General features: G+C 42.3%; 1 protein-coding gene across 1 annotated transcript in view; it reads right to left on the reverse strand.

Moving 5' to 3' along the window:
• GNE (glucosamine (UDP-N-acetyl)-2-epimerase/N-acetylmannosamine kinase) overlaps positions 1-22336 on the reverse strand; it is a 547927-nt gene that overhangs the window by 320861 nt on the left and 204730 nt on the right. Inside the window, 1 exon segment of the mRNA XM_033917983.1 lies at positions 12290-12500. Within this exon segment, the coding sequence (XP_033773874.1) occupies positions 12290-12500 (211 nt within the window).

Genomic DNA, 22336 nt, shown 5'->3' on the forward strand with positions numbered 1-22336 from the left:
TGTTGCTTCGCCTACAATAGTAGTTTGCCCTCCACTACCTCATATGGACAATAAACAGTTTAAAGAAATTTACACCTGACAACTTGGTACCTCTTAGGCTGAGTTTAGCTGATCTTCATCGCTCTCAGCAGGTCAGACTAATATCGGAAGTTTCCAGAAAACCAGTCACTCAGCAGTGTTATCAGCAAAAGTGAACACGTTTTTCTGCTTGGTGTCTTCTTCATCATGACCCGAAATCCATCTCTGGGTTTCCCTGATTTTGGATTATCTCCTCCATTTATCTGACTGAGCTCAAATCTACATCTATTAAAGTCCATCTGAGTGCTATCACTGCCTTTCATCAGCCAGTGGATGGTAAACCTCTTATCCCAGGACAAGCAGGCAGCCTATTCTCATATGTGGGTGACATCATCCACGGAGCCCGGATGAGGACAGCCTTAAAAGCAGACTTGCTTGTAGAAAACTTAGAAGTTTCGAGTCTGGCAAACCGCGCCTTCCCGCCCAGCACAGAGCACATCTCAGTTTTCCGCAGAGCCAAGAAATCCGTCTTTGACGCTCTGCACTGAACTTAGTTTGCTTCGTGCCTTCTCTTCAGCGTGATTTGTGTTTTATTTTCTTTATTACCGGATTGCTGTGCTTTTTGTTTCTGTAAAAAAAAAAAAGAGTTTTATTTTTTCGTCAACTGACTGGGGGGACTGCCATATGCCCGCAGCCTGCAGACTTCGACTTTGCGGCAGCTATCTTCCCTTCTATGTCCCGGCCAGTAACGGACTTTAAGAAGTGTAGCCAGTGCCAGCGTGTGATCTCCCTCACTGACCCAAGTCGTGGTGTCTTCAGTGCCTGGGGCCTGACCATTGCCCTGAGTCGTGCGTTCGCTGTGCTACTCTTCAGCCAAGTGCCCTCAAACGTCGTTGGGTTCAAGTGGAGAAGATTTTCAGGATGGACTCTTCTGCTACACCCTCGACCTCGACCTCTGACTCGGTCAACCTTCTGTGGGATGTCCTCCTGCCTCCCCAACTCCAACCTCGAGTCTCATCAGATCTTCCTCGTTTGGACCATCCTTGACTTCGAGTAAATCTGCCAAGTCTTCTCCTGAGCTTCCCTCAGGTCAGATACCTAAGCAGACAGTTCTGATGGTGGTCCTCAAGCTATCCAAGCCGAAACATGCTTCCTCTGCCACCTCGGAGCCTTTAGCCTCAGCAAGTGGTCCAGTATCAGACTCAGATCCACAACTGCAGGCTACTATCCAGACCATTTTAGAGCGGGAATTTGTTCAGTTACTGAGCAAATACAGTCCTGCCTCGACTCTCCTTCCTGCAGTCCAGCCTGGGCACTCATCAATCTCACAAGAGGTCGAGTCCTTCCCTGTGCCTCGAGCTGATCTACACACTCTATGCAAGGAGTCGAGTCTTTGCGAGTGTCTCGACTGGAATTCTCACACTCCATACAAGGAGCCGAGTCTTTGCGAGTGCTTCGAGATTCCTTGATCCAAACCACTGAGTCTATGGGGTTTCGATCTACAGCTTCCAGCCCAATACCCTCATCAAAGGCATTGCCCATTGCGAGGCACAGGGCGAAGTTTCCTTGACCTCAGACGAGACCTGCTTCCAGGCAGCACTCTCGTCACCGGTCAAAGCCCTCATCGAGGCGCAGATCCTCTTCCAGATCTTCGAGACTTCCAACCCCTCGATCGATGACACCAATAGCAGAACCCGAGGACTCAGCTGATTCCAATGCTTTCTCCCCAGTCTGTCTATTCACTGGGATACCAATACTCCAGAGAGGCTTCTCCTTCATTTTCCATTCAAGGCGCCTCCAGGTCTTCCAGTCCCTCTCGAGGCCATGCTTTGGTGGATCAACTCTCCTTTTCCTCTTTCCTCCAGTAAATAACTGAGGATCTGGCTCTAAGTACTCTAAGGAGTATTTAGAGGAAATGAATATGCCTCAGCCTCCTGCAGAGTCTCTCAAGCTTCCTCTTAACAGGCTTCTGTCTCAAACTTTCAAACGAAACCTGGAGACTCCTTATGCTATTCCTGCTGTTCCATGCAAGTTGGAATCGAGATATAGAACTCTACATTGCAAGGGCTTTGAGAATTTACAACTATCTCACCAATCCTTTCTTGTGGAATCTTCACTGAAGAGGACCCATCCTTCCAGGGTCTATGCCACCATACCTCCTGGAAGACAGGGTAGGACCATGGATAAGTTTGGCCGTTGTCTTTATCAAAATTCGATGATGGCCTCCAGGGTCCTAAATTATAATTTTATTTTCACTACTTATTTCAAGTACTTGATTGATATACTTCTAAAGACCTTGGTCAACATAGACATTTGGAGTTTCAGCAACTCACTGCTACCTTGGCACAACTCAGGTTGCATCTTCTCCAGTCATCTTATGATGCCTTTGAACTTTCCTCCAGAGTCACTGCATTCTCGGTAGCGATGTGTCACCTGGCCTGGCTTCGTACCATCAATATGGATCCCAATCTTCAAGATCGTCTGGCTAATATTCCTTGTGAGGGCAATGACCTCTTTGATGAATCCATAGAGGCTGCCACCAAGAAGTTATCTGAACATGAAAAATCTTTTGCTTCTATTCAGACCAAAGCCTAACCCAGCTCCTCCAAAGCCTTCTCGACCTCTTCCATCCTACCAGAGGCGTTATCCTCCAAGGGCAGCTCCTTACACTCAAACACCTCCCAAGACACAGCAGCAGCAGAAGCAACAAAAACCTCAGCCTTCTGCTGCACCTAAAGGCTGCACAGCCTTTTTGACTGTCTCACACAGAGCATACCCTCCATCGTTCTGCCTCTGTCCTCTCCTCTCCCCATAGGAGGCCGCTCCATCATTTTTATCATTGATGGGAGTCCATTAAATCCGACCTCTGGGTGCTATCAATAATCAGGGAAGGATACTCTCTTCATTTCACTCAGATTCCACCAGAGCTTCCTCCAACAGAGTATCCTTCCAATCCATCCCAGACTGCCCTTCGTCTTCAGGAAGCTCAAACTCTGCTTCATCTCCGTGCCATCAAGGAAATTCCTCTGGAACAGCAGAGCAGAGGGTTTTACTCCCGTAACTTCCTAGTTTTGAAGAAGACGGGCTCTTAGGGCTCTCAACAAATTTTTGGTCAAAGAAAAATTTTGCATGTTGTCCCTGGCATCCCTTTAACCCCTTCTAGATCAGAATGATTGGTTATGCTCTCTAGATCTCAAGAAGGCTTACACTCACATTCCCATTCATCCAGCCTTCCGTCAGTACCTCAGATTTCGGGTGGGGAATCTGCATTTTCAATACAGAGTGCTACCCTTCGGCCTGGCATCATCTCCCAGTCTTCATCAAATGCCTAGTAGTGGTAGCAGCAGCTCTAAGGAACCATGGTACTAAACTAAACTAAACTAAACCTTAGGTTTGCATACCGCGCCATCTCCACAAGCGTAGAGCTCGGCATGGTTTACAGAGTTAGGAGGAAAGGAACTACAATGAAGGGTTATAGGAGAGGAACTAAGAAGATAGAGAGGGACAAGGGTACCAGAGAGCGGGAGGTGATTAGATTTTGAAAGAGCCAAGTTTTTCAAGTGTTTGTGGAAGGATTGGAAGGAGCTTGAATTTTGAGAGGGAATGAGAGGTTGTTCCAGAGTTCTGTGGTTCTAAAGGGGAGGGATGTTCCAAGTTTTCTGCGCGGGGATATACCTTTTATAGAGGGGAATGATAATTTCAGTTTTTGGGAGGGTCTGGTGGAGTGGGGGTTTGAGGAATTCAAAAGAGTGGATAAACGGGAGGAAGGATGCCATGTTGGATTTTGAAGGCTAAGCAGGCACATTTAAAGAGGACTCTGGAGAGTACTGGAAACCAGTGAAGCTTGGAGAGGAGTGGGAAGCGTGATTGACTTGCCTTTATGCGAAAATAAGCTTAGCCGCGGCATTCTGAATTAGCTGAAGTCTATGTAGGTTTTTCTTAGTTAGGCTTATATAGATGGAGTTGCAGTAATCCAGTCTAGAGAGGATGGTGGATTGAAAAAGGACGGCGAAGTGAGAATGATGAAAGCAGGATCTCACTTTCCTCAGCATATGAAGGCTAAAGAAGCATTTTTTTACCAAGGAGTTGAGGTGATCGTTGAAGGAGAGGGAGGAGTCTATGACGATGCCTAAGATTTTGCTTGAAAACTCAAGCTGAAGAGTGGGGCCGGAAGATGATGGAGGTGGGTAAATGATCTAATGATAGGCCGAGCCAAAGTAATTTTGTTTTGGACTCATTCAGTTTCATTTGTACAGATTGGGCCCAGGATTGTAGGTTCATTATACATGCGGATATGTTCTCAGTGAGGTTAGTGAGGTTTGAGTCGGTCTCGAGGAGGATGAGGATGTCGTCAGCGTAGGTGTAGAGAGTTTCTAGGGGGGATAGATGAAGGAGTTTCAGAGAAGACATGTAGATGTTGAACAGGATAGGAGAGAGGGGTGAGCCTTGCGGGACTCCACATATCGGCTTCTAGAGGGGGGATGAGGTACCGTTTATGCTAACGGTGTAGGAGCGGAAGCGTAGGAATTTCGAGAACCAATCTAGGACTGTGGAGCTTATGCCTATTTCGGAGAGTTGGAAGATTAGGATATCGTGATGGACGATGTCGAAAGCTGCGGAGAGGTCGAATTGTAGAAGAACAGCGAATTTGTTGCGAGAATGGAGTTGTTGCACCTTAGAGATTAGTGAGGCCAAAAGGGATTCGGTGCTGAAGTTGGGTCTGAGGCCAAATTGGTGGGGTAGGAGAATAGAGAATCTTTCTAGGTAGGATGAGAGTTGAGTGGATATGATGGATTCTAACAACTTGGTTAGGAGAGGAATATTTGCTATTGGACGGTAATTTGATGGTATGGAGGGGTCAAGGTCGGTCTTTTTCAGTAAAGGGGTCAATGCAATATGTCCCATATCGGAGGAGAAAAGGCCCGATGTTAGGGCAGAGTTTATAAGTTTGGTGAGGGAAGCGATGGTCTGTGTAGAGATATTCTCAAATAGATAGGAGGGGAAAGGATCCAAGGTGCATTTGCAAGTTTTTAGTTTGAGGCAGAGTTTGGAGACTTGCGATTTGGAAACAAGCTCAAAGACGGTCCAGGATCTGTCGGCTGGAATGGGGATGGAGACAGGTAGGGTAGGGTTGAAGTCAGTAGAGGCCAGGGAGTTGTAGGAGACTGTGGGTGGGAAGGAGCAACTTAGGGTGATAACATTTTCATTGAAGAAGTTTGCTAGGGCATCGGCTGATAGAGACGAGGGGAGCAAGGATGGATCTTTTTTTGTAGTTAAGGAGCGCCAGATGTTAAACAGCGCACTGATCTGATTGTTGGATCTGGAGATCTTATCTCTGAAGAAGTTCTTCCTGGCTTTTTTTAGTGTTGAATTGTAAAGTTTAATATTGACCCTCCAGGTCTGTCTATCTGAGGGGGATTTAGATTTTTTCCATTTGCGACATTTCTGTTTCAGTTCTCTGTGAACCGGTAGATACCAGGGGGCCTTTCGGGGGTAGGAGATGGTCTTCAGGTATTTCCCTACCTGGACACTGGCACATCTAAGATTCTGAAAAACTAACCAGCGAACTTGGGCTACACTTGACTGAAACAATCAAAGTGGAGCAATCTCTCACTTAATATGAAACCCTCAAAGTCCTGCACTGCTCAATATTATCATTGAAACAGCTAGTAGCAGGTGTACAGTTTGTCTTTCATTGAGTTTTCATATGTTTTTTGTGTCTATCACTTGAACAATCTATGCTCTATCCTAACTGTGCAATATGCAACAAAATGCAAATAAATAAATGACTTGCAACACTTATCTTTTATCGTGTCGCTTCATGTATGGCATCGAACGCCTAGCCCATGAACAAAAAGGCCCGACATCTCAGGGGGTTATTGCAGCGACCCAACGGACTACGTGGTTCCTACAAAGCTTGGGATTCAAAATCAACTTCCCCAAATCTCATTTTCAGCCCTCTCAGAATCTACAGTTCATCGGAGCTACACTGGACACTATTCAGATCAGCGCATTCCTTCCTCAGCAGCACCTGGATGCTTTTCTTCAGCTGTGTCACAAAGTGTCTTCCCTTTCTTCACTCTCAGCAAGACACATGATGGTATTACTTGGTCACATGGCCTTTCCTCACTTTCCTCAGCATATGAAGGCTAAAGAAGCACCTTTCACCTTTCAAGTGACTCCTTTTGCCAGACTTCACCTCAGAATTCCTCAGTGGACCCTGGCATCTCAGTGGACGCAGGCTTGCGAACCACTTTTTCGACATACCACAGTCACTCCTTCGTTGAGACAGTCTCTCCACTGGTGGATGCTCTCTTCCATTCTTTCCAGAGGTTTACTGTTTCAGATGCTACCTCATCAGAAGGTCCTCACAACAGATTTCTCGACGGTCTCCGAACTCAAGGCCATTGGTCCAGCGATCTTCAATGTACTCAAAGCTTTTCAACTTCTTCTTCACGACCAGGTAGTCCTCATTCGGATGGACAACCAGGTCGCCATGTACTATGTCAACAAAAAGGAAGGAACAGGATCTCTCCCTCTTTGCCAAGTAACCCTGAAGGTTTGGGACTGGGCAATCCTTCACATCTTCCTCAAAGCTGTTTACATTCAAGGAGAGAAAAACTGTCTGGCAGACAAGTTGAGTCGTGTTCTGCAACCTCATGAATAGACACTCAATTCCTTGCCTCTTCATCACATTTTTTCTCAGTGGGGAACTCCTCAGATAGATCTCTTTGCATCTCCCCACAATCACAAGCTGCTTAAGTTCTGCTCCAGGATATACTCTCCTCATCGCCTTAAGGCAGATGTTTTTCTGTTGGAATGGACGAATCTCTTCCTGTATGCTTTTCCTCCATTCCCTCTCATTCTCAAGACTCTTGTCAAGCTCAAGAACGATCATGCCACCATGATTCTGATAGCTCCTAGGTGGCCCAGGCAACCTTGGTATTCCCTTCTACTTCAACTCAGCAGCAGGGAGCCATACCTTCTACCAGTTTTTCCATCTCTGCTCACACAGAGTCAAGGGTCTCTACTTCATCCCAATCTCTAGTCTCTCCACCTGACAGCTTGGTACCTCTCAACATAACTCCTCTTCAGTTTTCTCAAGACATTTTAGAGGCTTCCAGAAAACCTGCCACTAGACAACGCTACCATAAAAAATGGACTAGATTTTCTACCTGGTGCATCTCTCATAACAAGGAGCCTCTAGATACCTCCTTGTCTTCCGTCTTGGATTATCTTCTGCACTTATCTACCTCTGGCCTCAAGACTACATCTATTTGAGTCCATCTCAGTGCAATTGCTACTTTCTATCAGCCTATTGAAGGGAAACCCCTCTCTGCTCATCCGTTGGTTTCCAGATTTATGAAAGGCCTTTTGACTGTCAAGCCTCCTCTCAAACCGCCTCCAGTGGTTTGGGATGTCACTGTTGTTCTTGCTCAATTGATGAGGCCTCCCTTTGAACCAATGGCTTCAACTCATCTGAAATATCTCACTTGGAATGTGGTGTTTCTCATTGCACTCGCATCTGCAATCAGGTGTTGGCTCAAAAAACATGAGATGTAGAATAATACATTGTTTTATAATTCAGAATGTTGTACATAATAGATCATGAATGTTTAGCTCAAAGATTTTTTTGTGTTGACACAACATTTGAGCATATGTGTATTACATGTTTCTCACATATGTTATAAGTTAATAAACATTTACTATTATTGAAAACGGTTTTTTTCTCTTGTTTATCTTAGTATGAAATAAATAACCATGGCATTTATTGTTAATTTTAAATGTGCTATCCCACTAAGGTATACAATTGAAACAATGAAGTAAACACATACAATGGATTTATTTAAACTCTTCCCTTGATTTTCAGCTTCTAGGTGATTACTTTTATAAGTTATGAAGACAAGAATTGACATGGTAGATAAGTTAAATAAACTGATCACATATTAGCTGTGCATATCCAATTAAACCTCTTAATTTGATCTTTATTTAAAGTGGTGTACCTAGCATATGTGACACTTGGGACCCATCATTGTTTGACACCTACCCCCATCTATATGAAAAACATGGTTTTTAGTAACAATCCACACGTCACACAAGAGTGTACCTAGAAAAGGCAGCATCTTACATACTGCAGTGAGCAGTACATAAATACACCCATTCAAAAACTGAACAAGCCAGACTAGTACAGATCAATCCTACAAATCTCTTATAATAAAACGCTAAGCGCGCATGCGCACTCTCACCACCGTGTTGCCTGATCTGTAGTTCCGTGGCCGGCAGAGTGTGCATGCGAGCTTACCACGCATCTTTCTGTCTCGCAGCGGGTTTGCCGGCTCCGGCCAGACAAAGTTCATTTTTTAGTTCAAAGCCACCGCCACGGCTCCTCTATCGAACCTCACCAGAGTCGGAGAAGACTTCCGACTCTGGCGGGGATCGAGAGAGGAGACACAGCGTCGGCTTTGAACTAAAAAATGAACTTTGTCTGGACGGGCATATGGGGTCTGCAATGTGATGGTGCTGGCGCACGGAAGGCAGACATTGTGTGAGCAGGGCAGGATGACCGACTCCCGAAATAGGGAGCTGCACACTGGCCACTTCAACGCTTCCTCCTTGGCTGCTCAACAAAACGCAACAAAATAATGAACAAGCAAACAGACCTACGCAGAGGGAGGATAGACCTGTGAGGATGGTGGACCAGGTGTGAGTGTGTGGAGGGTCCATCAGGGTAAAGGACTGGGGACGGGCAGCCTGCCCAAAGATTCAGTGCAGTGGCCAGGGAGGGGGTTGGGTTTGAATTGGTGCAGGCTCTGGTGTTGTGTTTTTGGCAGAGCAGGGAAGAGGGACAGGGGGAACAGGGAAGAGGTGCTGCTGGACAGGGGGAGAAGGAAAGAAGTGCTACTGGGCCGGGGGAGCAATGAAGAGGGACAGGAGGAGCAGGGAAGAGGTGCTGCTGGACAGGAAAGTGGAGTGGGGAGGGAAATGCTGCTGGTGAGAAAAGGGGGCTCGGGCTGAAAGGGAACAGATGGGAGAGGGGGGGAGGTAAAAATGGGTTTGGAGCTGGGGCTGAAAATAGGGGACATGTGAGGGAAGGAGGCTTTACTAGCACCCGTTAATGTAACGGGCTAAAACACTAGTGTTACTATAAACATTCTCCATCAACATTCAAGAAATGTTGTGCATACATAGCCTCTACAGTCCTCTCCATACATATGGCAATTTGCTTATCTATCACCCACTGTATTTACAATTATAATATATTTCCACCTCTACCCTTGTGTGTAGTATATTCTGCCCTTGTCCAATAGCCCCATTTCCAGCTTTCAGCTGCTATCAGCCTTGAACTGTCACATATCATCATGCCTTGAAATGCCACATATCATCATGCAATCCCTCCAAAATCATAACCAAACTTTAACCCCAATGTATCCATGTCCATCTGTGCAAATGTTTTAACTACTACACTATTATATTTACTGTTTAACATATTGTTTTACCCATTTTCATACACGGACTTATCTGCACATGTGCAGATAAGTCCGTCTCTGTCATGCATATGACTTGCCACCATTCAAGTTTAATAAAATTTTGATTAATCGCTTAATCGTAATTCTAAGCGACGTACACAGTACTAAAATTACAAAATTTGGGAACAATACAATGCATAACAAGAGTCTTGGAGGACTATTGACAAACTTGACAAACATATAAAACACTAGGGAGGGAAGGAAGGAAAAAAGAACTACAAGTTATTTGAAAGTAAGCAAGACATTCAAGGAGAATACATGAAGGTATAGGAAGTCAAAATGCTACAATGAGGTTATACAGTAGAGTTAAAATCAGCTAGAAAACTGGCTAGCTAAGTAAAAAGCTTCCTTTTTAAAGACGCTTTTGATAATTTACTCTTAAATTTTTCCAAGTCGTGTTCTTCCCTCAAATAAATAGGAAGCGAATTCCATGTTTGGGGGGCTGTGACAGAGAAAATAAATTGCAGTCTTGTATTAATTTTGAGAGAGGGGATCGTCAATAAATGCTGTTCATTGGATCTCAACGTTCTATTTGAAGTATAGGGAATTAATAATTTATAAATGAAAGCAGGAGTTTTATAAAGTAGGGATTTGAATGTAAGCAAACATAATTTATATGTAATCCGGTGAGCTACCGGGAGCCAGTGTGCCTTTTTAAGGAGAGGTGTTACGTGATCAAACTTCTTGGCTTTTGATATAAGTTTAATAGAGGCATTTTGGATAATCTGTAAATGTTTAATTTCGTTTTGAGCAATTCCCTGCAATAGAATGGATGAGAATGTTAAGAGATTTTGAACAAAGAAACTGTGAAACTGAGCGTATTTGTTGGAGTCTGAAAAAGGTTGGTTTAATAATGCTACTAATGTGGTCATGGAAGGTTAATTTATAATCAAAAATAACCCCTAGAACCTTAATGTTGCTTACTGATTGTAAGGGAGAACCAGATGGGAAAATTAAGTTTTGAACTATCTTTCCAAGGAAAAAGCATCACATTTGATTTGTTAACATTAAGCGTTAATCTTTTAGTGTCCAGCCATTGGTGTATTTGTTCAAGCTTCTTATTAATTGTTATTGTATCCAAAGGGTTGTTAGTATCTATTGGATGTAAAAGCTGAATGTCATCAGCATAGGCAAATACGTTAAAGCCAATGGATTGGCACAAGGTCATCAATGGGGCAAGAAAAATGTTAAACAAAAGTGGAGAGAGAATGGACCCCTGGGGGACACCATACATAGTTGTAGAACTTTCAGAAATTGAGTTGTTAAAAGATACAGTGGAGGTACGATCTGTGAAATATGATACAAACCAAGAAAGGACCTGGTCTGTAATACCGATAGATTGAAGTCTGTCTAACAGAAGCTGATGATCAATCGTATCAAAAGCAGCTGAAATATCAATAGAAATTAGGAAAACTGATTGGTGATGATCCAGAAAATATTGTATAGAGGTGGTCATACCGATCAGTAAGTGTTCTGTAGAGTGATGCTGTCTAAAGCCAGTTTGATTCAGATGTAAGATGTTGGTTTTTTTCAATGAATTCCGATATTTGGTTAAATACCATCTTCTCAGTTAGTTTTGCTAGGAAGGGAATATTTGCTATTGGTCTGTAATTTGATTTATCCTCAGAGCTAGTTTATTGGTCTTTAATAATGGGACGAATGATTGATTCCTTCCAGGCCTTTGGCATGATGCTTTGTTGAAGGCTTTCACTAACTAGCTTATAGAACAAATACACAAAAGACAATTGTGAATATTTGATATTAAACCCTTTGCACATGCACGCTGCACATTCATATAGGCACAACTCACATTTGTATTATTGATAAGGATCAATAAGTCAGCGCATGCATAAACATGTGTGCATGCGCAGTTTGGTCCCCCCGTGTTGACAACTATTTATTCCGAGTTCTCAGTTTGTCCGCGCCTTTTTGTCTTGCACGCATTTGACTTAAACCCGTCAACTGCACGCTGGGAAATCCGTCAATTGCATGGAAAACTACGATAACTTTAAAATGAAAACTGACGTCATCACTATGCACTAATGGATGCATGATGATGTCATCATGTGATTCATAGTCAAGACATATGCGCACCACGCTAACGCAAATTCTGTGTTTCGCTAAAGTAAGACAAAACAATATACTTCACAATTCACACATACTCAATTAAAATGCGCATTTCACTATTCCAATGTGTGCTTTCAATATAATATAATCTGTGCTTGACGATTAACCATATAACACGTGTTTTAGATAACCAATAGCAGCACAGGAAGTGAAAATCTCACGATATTCACTCTCAGTCATGTGAGTGGTATATAAGCTTTGCAAAAACGTCAAAGAAGCACTGAGAATATGGCTTCCGAAGAAGCAGTACGTGGGCGAAAGCCCAATTTCTCAGAGAGAAAAGTACTCCGTTTGATGGAGTACTTCTCTCTAAATGCAAAGCTCCTGTTCCCCATTAAGGGGAAACTACGCCACAAAATTTTGTCAACCTGTTTTTAAAGTAAAGTTTCATAATTAACATTTTATCTATCTCACTCATGCATGTTAATACCATAGTGGACCTACTCTGGATAACATCCTGAGTATCTTCCAAAAACTCTAGTACTGCTGCTGTAGTTTTCCTCCAATGAGGTCTGACTTCACTTTTTGGAGAATTACATGATTCTTTTGTGCAGTCATGTGCAAAATTTTACAGATACAAAATGAAATATTTAAAAAATGAGGTATGACTTGCTTACCTTCATGCTGACAACAGCTATCCTAAGGTTTGTCCCACCAAGATCTACAGCTAATGCACTCTGTGTTTCCAGGATGTGATCAATATCTTGAGAAATGCAATCTTTCACAGGAGGAAAATGAAACTTCTTCTGCAGTGGCTCAGTGAGGTCAATGGATTTGAGGAATTTCACAATTCTTGGAACAGAGTTTCCATCTCCATAGATCTTTGAACTATAAGATTCCAAAGGCAAAGCAAAGTTGCTTACTAAAAGGTGTTTACATTACATTACATTAGTGATTTCTATTCTGCCATTACCTTGTGGTTCAAACTAAAACAAAAATTACATTCAAAATTTGAAGGAATATAATAAGCGATGACATAGAATTTTTAAGGTAATATATGTTGGATAAAGAGTTACCAAAGGGAAGTGGAGGTCTTTAGGAGATAAGAATAGGGTGAAATTATGGGTTTTAGATAACGTTTGGTAGATAAAAGAGTATTAGAGAGATCTAAGGGTAAATAGAGTGTTGAATATTGGGTTGGGATTGGTTGTGCTGGATAGGTTTTATGTGTTTTATGAAGAGTATGGTTTTAATATCTCTCCTGAAGGCTTTGTAGTCTGTAGTCGAAGATAACAGAGTGGTGATTTGTCTGTCCAGTTTAGCTGCTTTGGAGGCTATTAGGTTATCATAAAGTTTTTTTCATTTGACATCTTTGGATGATGGGTGAGTGAATAGTGAGTGGGATCTTCTGTGTCTGGTTGAGGAGGATTGATTTAGTTGGTTATTCCAGTAGGTTGGGCTTTCTCCGTTGAGAGCCTTGTAAAGTAAGCAGTAGAATTTGAAGAGCACTCTCGCTTCTATTGGAAGCCAGTGCGAGTCGTGGTATGCCTCTGTGATATGGTCATATTTTTTTAGGAAATAGACAAGTCTCAGGGCTGTATTCTGTATTGTCTGCAATTGCTTCATCATGGTCGCAGGACAAGGTAGGTATAGTATGTTACAGTAGTCTATCATCCCAAGGATAAGAGATTGTACCAATAGTTGAGGAGTAGTGGCTCGTGGCCAGTAGGGGGTGATGTTTATAGGACGGTAATGGAATGGATATCAGAACATGATAGTGCAGTATTAAGTGCCTGCTTTTCGTATGATTCTGGGTAATTCTAGTTAGATACAAGCATATGTGTCAGTTAAGGCCACGCCCAAATAGAAGCGTACGAAAAACGGGTGAATAAAAATCTGAATATAAATGTAGCCAAGGCCAGAAAAACACACTACAGATTAATATAAGAGAAAAGCATAATAATGATGTAATCCGCTTAGAACTGCAAGGTACAGGCGGAATATAAGCCATTAATGTAATGTAATGTAATATTCTTGTTATGTACTTTGCTATTAGGCTAGATCATGAAGGAAATTAAGAGATACATGGACTCCATTTTGATTGCTGTCTTTTCTATATCTTCTCTGTCTTGGAATCCATTTTGTGGTCAGTTGTGTCCAAGTCTTTGTTCTCAGCATCGTGGTATTAATTGATACCAGATGTGCTTTAAGAAGATAACATGTCCTAAACTAAGATATAAAATGCATTAAATATGAATGGCCGAGATATGAATGAATGAATGGGGACTTGAATGGGCTGTGTATTGAACAAAAGAATGGGTTTTGAAAAAACATATTATATATATTTGCAACCTAAAGAAATCCTAAAACATCTGGAAATAATTAACAGTCTCTAGCATAGAGAGGGGGAAAGACAGCCCCTCCTTTTCTAGGAAGGCTTCTGTGTAAAGACAATGAAATTTGAAACTGTCAGCTCATGCAGAGGGCTGAGAACATTTCAGCACCTATTCAAATTTCTCTTAATATACTTTTTTTTGGAAAGGATAAAAAGAATATTGATTGAAAATGTTATAAAATGTAAATGTATATTCAGAAATGAATATAAGCAAACAAATGTAATTTTCTGAAACTTTTTTCTTTGTCTAACTTTTAAGACCACCCATGTTGATTTTTATTGGTTGAGAAACTGATGTCACACTGAGCCAAAAGTATATAATAGAGTGACTTGAGATCTTAAACTGAGCACGTTATCAGAAGGCCGGCATTTTTGGCAACTATAATGTTCTCCCGCTAATGCAACGGCTAACGCAATTATGCTTTATTCTTTTGGTGTCTATTGAACAAATAAAAACAATAATTATATTTTGGTAACAAAACCTTTGCATTTAGCGTCAATTTGCATGTTGTTTATTATTTTTCACAACTTGAGCTTATGAGTGCGCCAGCGTCAAATGTCCCTTGCTCATAGTAGAAATTGCTTCTTTTCAAAGAATATTCAGATTTTTCTTAGATTTCTCATGGTCATGAACGATGCCTTTATTATTTTGTTAATTTGGGGTTGCATGGTGCAGCCTCTGTCAATTGTGACTCCTAGCAATTTTAGTGTAGGTTGTATTGGGTATGAGATCGAGTTTATTACAAGATTAGTTAATGTTGGAGTTTTGTTGTTTTCTAGTAATATGAAATTTGTTTTGTCAGGGTTAAGTTTTAATTTGTGCTCTGTCATCCAAATTGCAACTGAATCGAGAGTTTTGTGTATTGTGCTTGTCATGACGGGTTCTGGTTGGTCGAAGGGTAGGAGAATAGTGATGTCATCTGCGTAGCTGTATGAAATTATGCCATGATTATCTAGGTAGTAGCTGAGGGAGGCTATGTATATATTGAATAATGTAGGTGATAGGGGTGATCCTTGGGGAACTCCGCAGGGGTTGGACCATGGTTCTGATTTTTCTTGCATTGTTTTAACTCGTAAGTTCTTGATTGTAGGAATCCTTTGAATCATGCAAGTACTTTGCCTGAGATTCCTATTGAATCGAGAGTTTGTAGAAGCATGTCGTGGTCTACCAAATCGAAGGCTGCAGAAAGGTCTAGTTGTATCAGCAGGATTTTCTTGCCTGTACAGAGGTGTTGTCTTGCAGTGTCCATTAGTGTTCCTAGTAGTGTCTCCGTGCTGTATTTGGCTCTGAATCCCGATTGTGTGGGGTGGAGTATGTTGTGATTCTCTAGGTAAGAGGCTAAATTTTTTGCTATGAGACCTTCCATCAGGCAATGGGTCTGTAATTGGATGGTTGGGCTTTTGCTCCTTTAGGGTCCTTTAATATCGGAGTTATTATGATTTCACTGAGTTCTTGTGGGAAATAACCCTCTAGTAGTGATGAGTATATCCATTGTAGAAGTAGTGAGCGGAATAATATGCTTGAGTTTTTCAGTAGGTATGGGGGGCAATGGTTGAGGTCACAGGCTGCATAGCTGTATTTATTATAAAGATCGTTGAACTCTGCCCATTCTATAGGTGAGAAATGGGACCAGGTTCTATCTGCTGCGACTGAGTCTTTTTCTGTTGGTGGAAATGATATCTCTATGTGTGAGGGTGTTCCGTTGAAAGAGGCTCTGATATTTGCGATTTTGTTTTTGAAGTAGGTAGCTAAGAGGGTGGCTGTAGGTGGGGGCGAATTACTGTTCTCTATGTATGGTGTTGTGTTTGTGAGGACTTTTAGTAGCTGGAATAACTTTTTTGAGTCTTGGGGTCCATCTCCAATTTGTTTTGAGTAGTATGCCCTTCTTTTTTCTTTCAGTTTTTGTTTGTACTTTCGGTTTGTTGCTATCCATGCTGTTTTTGTGGAGACTTGGTCGCTTTTTCTCCATTTTCTTTCCAGTTGTCTACATTGTCTTTGAGTTGGAGTAGTTCATTGTCGAACCATTTGTTTGATTTTCTGTGGATTTTGGTTTTAGGTTTTTCTGGGGCTAGTTCATCTAGTGTGGTCCTACTTAGCAGGTTCCATTTTGAGATGAAGTCTTTAGATGTGTAGTGTTGGATTATGGTGTCTGATTTTGTCCAGAATACTGAGGGATCTATAAGTTTGCGCGAGAGGAAGGTAGTCTGTTGAGTAGTCGGAGTGTATTTGTTAGAAGACCAATTGATTTCGAAGAAGTAGGTTCGAAGGAGTAGGTGTAGTGATCAGACCAAAGGGAACGGTTCCATTTTCCGTTTAAAGTTTGAATTTCTGGGTGTGAGATCTGTTGGGACATGTATGCTACGATGTCCAGCTGGTGTCCTTTTTCATGTGTAGTTTGAGGATCTAAGATTTTATATGTTAGGGCTTCTAGGTATGCAAGTATGGTTTCAGCATTTTTGCAGGAATGGTTTTCAAGGTGAAGGTTGAGGTCTCCTAGAAGGAGGTTGTAGGTAGTTGCTAGGGAGTTTCGATAGATAAATTCTTTAAATATTGGCTTGGCTGTGCTCCAGTTACTTGGGGTTATGTAGCATAGTATGCATGTGAGTGTTCCTTTAAGTTATGTGCTTGAGAGTTGACAGGCAAGTAAATCTATGTATTGGTCTGTTATTTTGTCTAGTAGGTGTATGTTTAATGTGGCTATGATGGCAATTCCTCCTCCTTTCTTATTTTCTCTGCATACCAGTGTCATTTTGTGGCTTTTAGGACAGACTTCAGTTATTCTGGGGTCTGTATCAGAGGTGAGCCAGATCTCTGTGAGGAAAAGGCAATTAAGGTTATCTTCTTCTATCTAGTTATCTTCTTCTATCCAGTTCTATCCAGTTCACCAGTCAGACACACATGGATCATGTGACCATGCTCAGTACCATAGTTAATTTCACCTAGATATTTCTGGGAAAGGATGCAAGTTTCTTGATCAATGCAAGGCAGTTCCAATGGAGTAACCACCTCAGGCCTCACCTTAGTTACATATAAAAGCTTTTAATATAGAACAATAACTCTGAAGGGGAGGATAGAGGTTTTTATTTGGTAAAATGGAAGAGTGACAGCACAGGTTCTAGGCACGCAGCTTTCTCTGAAAACAAGCAAGTCACTAAGTCATGCTCATGGGACTTCCTATGGATTGTTCTGAATTTTCAAAGATACAAATAGAACTACCAACAAACAGAACTATTGCATACATTCAGCAAAACCTTAGAAATTTCCCAAGTTTTCTACAGAAAGCCCTATGGATCTAATAGGCATAAGAAGTAAGAGGGGCCACTGAAAAGTTCTCAGCTCAACCAAGAAGAGAATGATGTGGAGCCATGAAACAAAGTTATTCCACAGTTTTCTTGACACTTTTCTTTTCATTGATATGAAATATGTATTTGTATTTATTGAATTTGATATACCACTTGTATATGAGTATTAAGTGGTTTACAAAACTAATAATATAATAGGCACATTGAACTAGCCCTCTCTGTCCCAGATGGGCTCACAATCTAAACTAAAGTGTCTAGGAGAAAAAACATCACTTATATAAAAAGATAACTTGAACGAGGAAAGAAAGAAAAACCTCCAGAGAAAACATTATAATATTAATGAACAATTTCACTCTTAAATAAAGAATGTAGAAATGTGCTCCCCAAATAAAAAGCTAACCTAACACATTAAAAACAAAACAATCCCTATTAAAAAAAGTTAAACAAAGTTAATAAAGTAAAATAAAAATACTGAAATTTCAATTCCAAAGTCACTGTTCACATATTGTAGCTCCTCCAGTTTGTTTTGGATCCTCCTCCTCCTCCTCTGGGACTCCAACCGACATGCAGGCCGTGAGCAGGAAACAGGCCCTCCCGATGCCATCAGAAAAGCACCACTTTGCACCGGGACAACACTTCCAGCATCGCCATCAGCCACGAAGGTCAGAAGATGCCGCATGGCCTATCGCAAACAGGGCCCGCCATGAACAGCAGCTCCGCGATCCAACTGGCACGAAACAGGAAGGTACGAAAACGACAGCTGGCACCAAGAAGAAAGGCACAAAGGAGACAGCAGGCACGAAGCAGAGCCCAAGTCCTCAAAGAGAAGACAAACGCTGCTGCACTCCTGCGAAGCTGATAAGAAACGCCTCAGTACATGTAAAGGCCTTTCAACTGTTAACCAGTTAAATGAAATGAAGTGTCCAGAAAGCTTGTTAGTTTCATAGCTCCAAGTTATTCTCTTCTTAGTTGAGCTCAGCAGCCCCTCACAGCTCCCCATTTAGTCATAAGCATGTAAAGTGCAATTAAACCATCAGGAAGAGCACATGTAAAGTGCAATTAAACCATCAGGAAGAACGCAAAAAGTAATGGCCAAATAATTAGTCAACTGTTCTCTTCAGGGAATACCTTTAACAGGTAAACTTTGTTTTCTCTGGAGATCAGCAGTTTTATATAATCATAAGTAAGGTCTCTAGCCAAACATTCTCTACAGTAAAGAGAGAGAAAAATAACCACCTGCCAATAGGACAAGAGCTATTTTTCACAGGTTTGAATGTCCTTAATTTATTTTTTGCAAAATCATGACAATTTGAATTTTAAAAAAATGTGCCCCAAGGCCTAGGAGTTTGAGTTGGGCTGAATCTTCTATTGCACTGGAGTCACCATCTATGCAATAATGGGGCATGAATGTACAAATTGAAGGTAACACTGCATCTTTGATAGAGATTTACCCGAGATATGCCAATGATATCTGATGGGGCAATGTTGCTATAAGGGTTAGTTCTGCAAATCCAAAAAGATTAACAAACTTTATTCCTAGGCCAAGAGATTTGGAATATGACCTCAGTCTCTCAAATTTACTGATAGCACTTGCTCTAATAATTACATTGAGTCAAAGAGAGCTTCTTTTGGAGTTTATAAGATGTAATATATATAGTCACCCTACTGGAAAATGAGGAAGAATCAGGACTAAGATCTGCATGAAAATGTAGGCGAAGACCCCTGAGACCTCAAAAAATAAAGTTATACTTCTAAGAGAGACATTGTGCTTATGAATTCAAGCCTGTGGACAATCATATTTCTGTCTGTCAGCAGGAGACATTATGCTCTATGAAAGATTCACCTTTGCTCTAGTAACTGGCAGAGATCTGCTGACAGTGACATCATTGGATAAGCTCAAGCAACAGTACAGGATAAAATGTCCTACCAAAGAATTATCAGAACTATTGACAGAACTACAATCAAGCTCAGAACAGAGGAGACCTGTCCTCATAAATTATTGCCTTAGTATTAAGGATGCAGTGTCAGGGAAATAGAAAGGGCAGTTTTGACACTAGGTGATGTCATGCTTTAATATGGCTCCATGATAAGTGTATAGACCATACAGCCAAAAGAAATGATGCATGTGACAAACCAATGGAAAGTGAGTATGTAATCTGTAACCTGCTTCGCCAAGACAGAGAGGGTAAGCTAGGAGGAGGGGTAGCACTTTACATCAAAGAGAACATCAAGACAACCAGGATCATAGATGTCAAATACACTGGGGAATCCATCTGGGTAAACCTGGCCAGAGGCGGAGAAAAATGCCTGTACCTTGGTGTGGTATACAGACCTCCAAGACAATCGGAGGACAAGGACGCAGAATTAATTGAAGACATTGAGAATATCACCTTACGGGGGGATGTTGTTCTGCTAGGGGACTTCAACATGCCTGATGTAGACTGGAACACACTCTCAGCAACAACTTGTGGTAGCAGGAGGATATTAATGTCCATGAAGGAAGTATGGCTCAAACAAATGATACTAGAGCCCACTAGGGCCCAGGCCATCCTGGACCTGGTACTTACGAACGGGGAAAGCGTCTCGGAGGTCTCGGTGGGAGAAACGTTGGCCACCAGTGACCATAACATGGTATGGTTCAACCTTAGGAAAGGCTTCCCTAGATCACAAAAAAAAATGAGGGTACTCAATTTCCGGGGCACTGACTTTACACGCATGGGAGGTTTCGTCCAACAGACGCTGCAGGCCCAAGAAGCAACTGATAATGTGGAAGCCATGTGGTCAACCCTAAAATCGACCCTTCACGAGGCAACTGTCCACTACATAAAATCGGCAAATAAACAACAAAGGAAAAAGAAACCCCGATGGTTCACTGATGAGATCTCGTACCTCGTCAAGGAGAAGAAAAGAGCGTTTCTTTCATACAAACGAACCAGGGAAAAAGAAGCTAACATCGAATACAGGACAAGGTATGCAGCGGTCAAAACAGCAGTCAGGGAGGCCAAAGTTCGAGTGGAAGAAACTCTAGCGAAGAACATTAAGAAAGGGGGCAAATCCTTCTTCAGGTATATTAGTGACAGGAAAAAGAACACAAACGGGATAGTACGCCTTAAAACGCCAGACGGGAATTATGTGGAAACAGATTCCGATAAAGCCAGACTACTGAATGATTACTTCTGCTCAGTCTATACCTGCGAGGCACCAGGGCACGGGCCACAGCTGGAAGCAAAGCAAAGCAAGGAAGACCCATTTAAGAATTTTGAATTCACGCCAGCTGATGTTTACAGCGAACTGTTAAGACTCAAGGTGAGCAAAGCCATGGGACCGGACAAATTGCACCCAAGAGTGCTCAGAGAGCTGTGTGATATACTGACGGAACCGTTGGCCATGCTCTTCAATCTCTCCCTAAGTAAGGGGAGGATCCCCCTGGACTGGAAAACAGCCCACGTCGTTCCTCTGCACAAAAAGGGATGCAGAGCAGAGGCTGCAAATTACAGACCAGTGAGTCTCACATCAATAGTGTGTAAACTCATGGAAACACTACTTAAAGGTAAATTAGACACGATTTTGGACGAGGGGAATCTAAGGGATCCCAGTCAACATGGATTCACTAAGGGTAGGTCATGCCAATCCAATCTTATCAGCTTCTTTGATTGGGTAACAGGGAAGCTAGACTCGGGAGAATCTCTGGACATAGTGTACTTGGATTTCAGTAAAGCTTTTGACAGCGTCCCACACCGTAGACTGTTAAGCAAGATGAAATCGATGGGGTTAGGTGAGACACTAATTGCATGGGTTAATGATTGGCTGAGTGGTAGACTTCAGAGGGTGGTGGTCAACGGCACCCTTTCTGAGACATCGGATGTGACCAGCGGAGTGCCACAGGGCTCAGTCCTGGGTCCATTCCTTTTTAACATATTCATAAGGGACTTGACCCGAGGGCTTCAGGGTAAAGTAACACTATTCGCCGATGACGCCAAAATATGTAATATAGTAAGTGAAAGCAATCGGCAGGATAATATGACGCAGGATCTGCTTACGTTGGAAAACTGGTCCTCGACATGGCAGCTGGGCTTCAACGCTAAGAAATGTAAGGTCATGCATCTCGGCAGCGGAAATCCATGCAAAACTTACACCTTACATGGAGAAACATTAGCTAGGACTTCAGAAGAACGAGACTTGGGAGTAATCATCAGTGCAGACATGAAGGCTGCCAAACAAGTAGAGAAGGCCTCATCCAAGGCAAGGCAAATGATGGGATGTATCAGTAGAAGCTTCATCAGCCGCAAACCTGAAGTCATAATGCCACTATACAGAACTATGGTCAGACCTCATCTGGAATACTGTGTGCAATTCTGGAGGCCACATTACCATAAAGACGTGCTTAGAGTTGAGTCGGTTCAACGGATGGCCACTAGGATGATCTCCGGGCTTAAAGGTCTCCCGTACGAAGAAAGACTAAACAAATTGCAGCTCTACACTCTAGAGGAACGCAGGGAAAGGGGGGACATGATTGAGACATTTAAATACATCACAGGACGTGTCGAGGTGGAAGACGACATCTTCTTTCCCAAAGGACCCTCGGTCACAAGGGGGTATCCGCTCAAACTCAGAGGAGGGAAATTTAATGGTGACACCAGGAAGTATTTCTTCACAGAAAGGGTAGATCACTGGAACAAGCTTCCAATGCAGGTGATCAAGGCCACCAGCGTGCTTGACTTTAAGAATAAATGGGACATACACGTGGGATCCCTACGAGAGTAGAGTTAAGGAACTAGGTCATTAGCACTCAGACTTAATGGGGTGGGTCAGAAGAGTGGGCAGACTTGATGGGCTATAGCCCTTTTCTGCCGTCATATATCTATGTTTCTATGTTTAGGTGGTACCCTGGGCTACTGATTCAGCTCTCCTCTGGTTTTCTTCTTACTTTGCTGATAGGAACTTTCAAGTTCAATCTAAAGGAATCTCTTCTGCCCCAATCTTTCAAACTTACGATGTGCCTCAAAGCTCTATTCTTTCCCCTTTA

This window comes from Geotrypetes seraphini, chromosome 1 (genome assembly GCF_902459505.1).
Source record: "Geotrypetes seraphini chromosome 1, aGeoSer1.1, whole genome shotgun sequence".
Classification (NCBI taxonomy): Eukaryota; Metazoa; Chordata; class Amphibia; order Gymnophiona; family Dermophiidae; genus Geotrypetes; species Geotrypetes seraphini.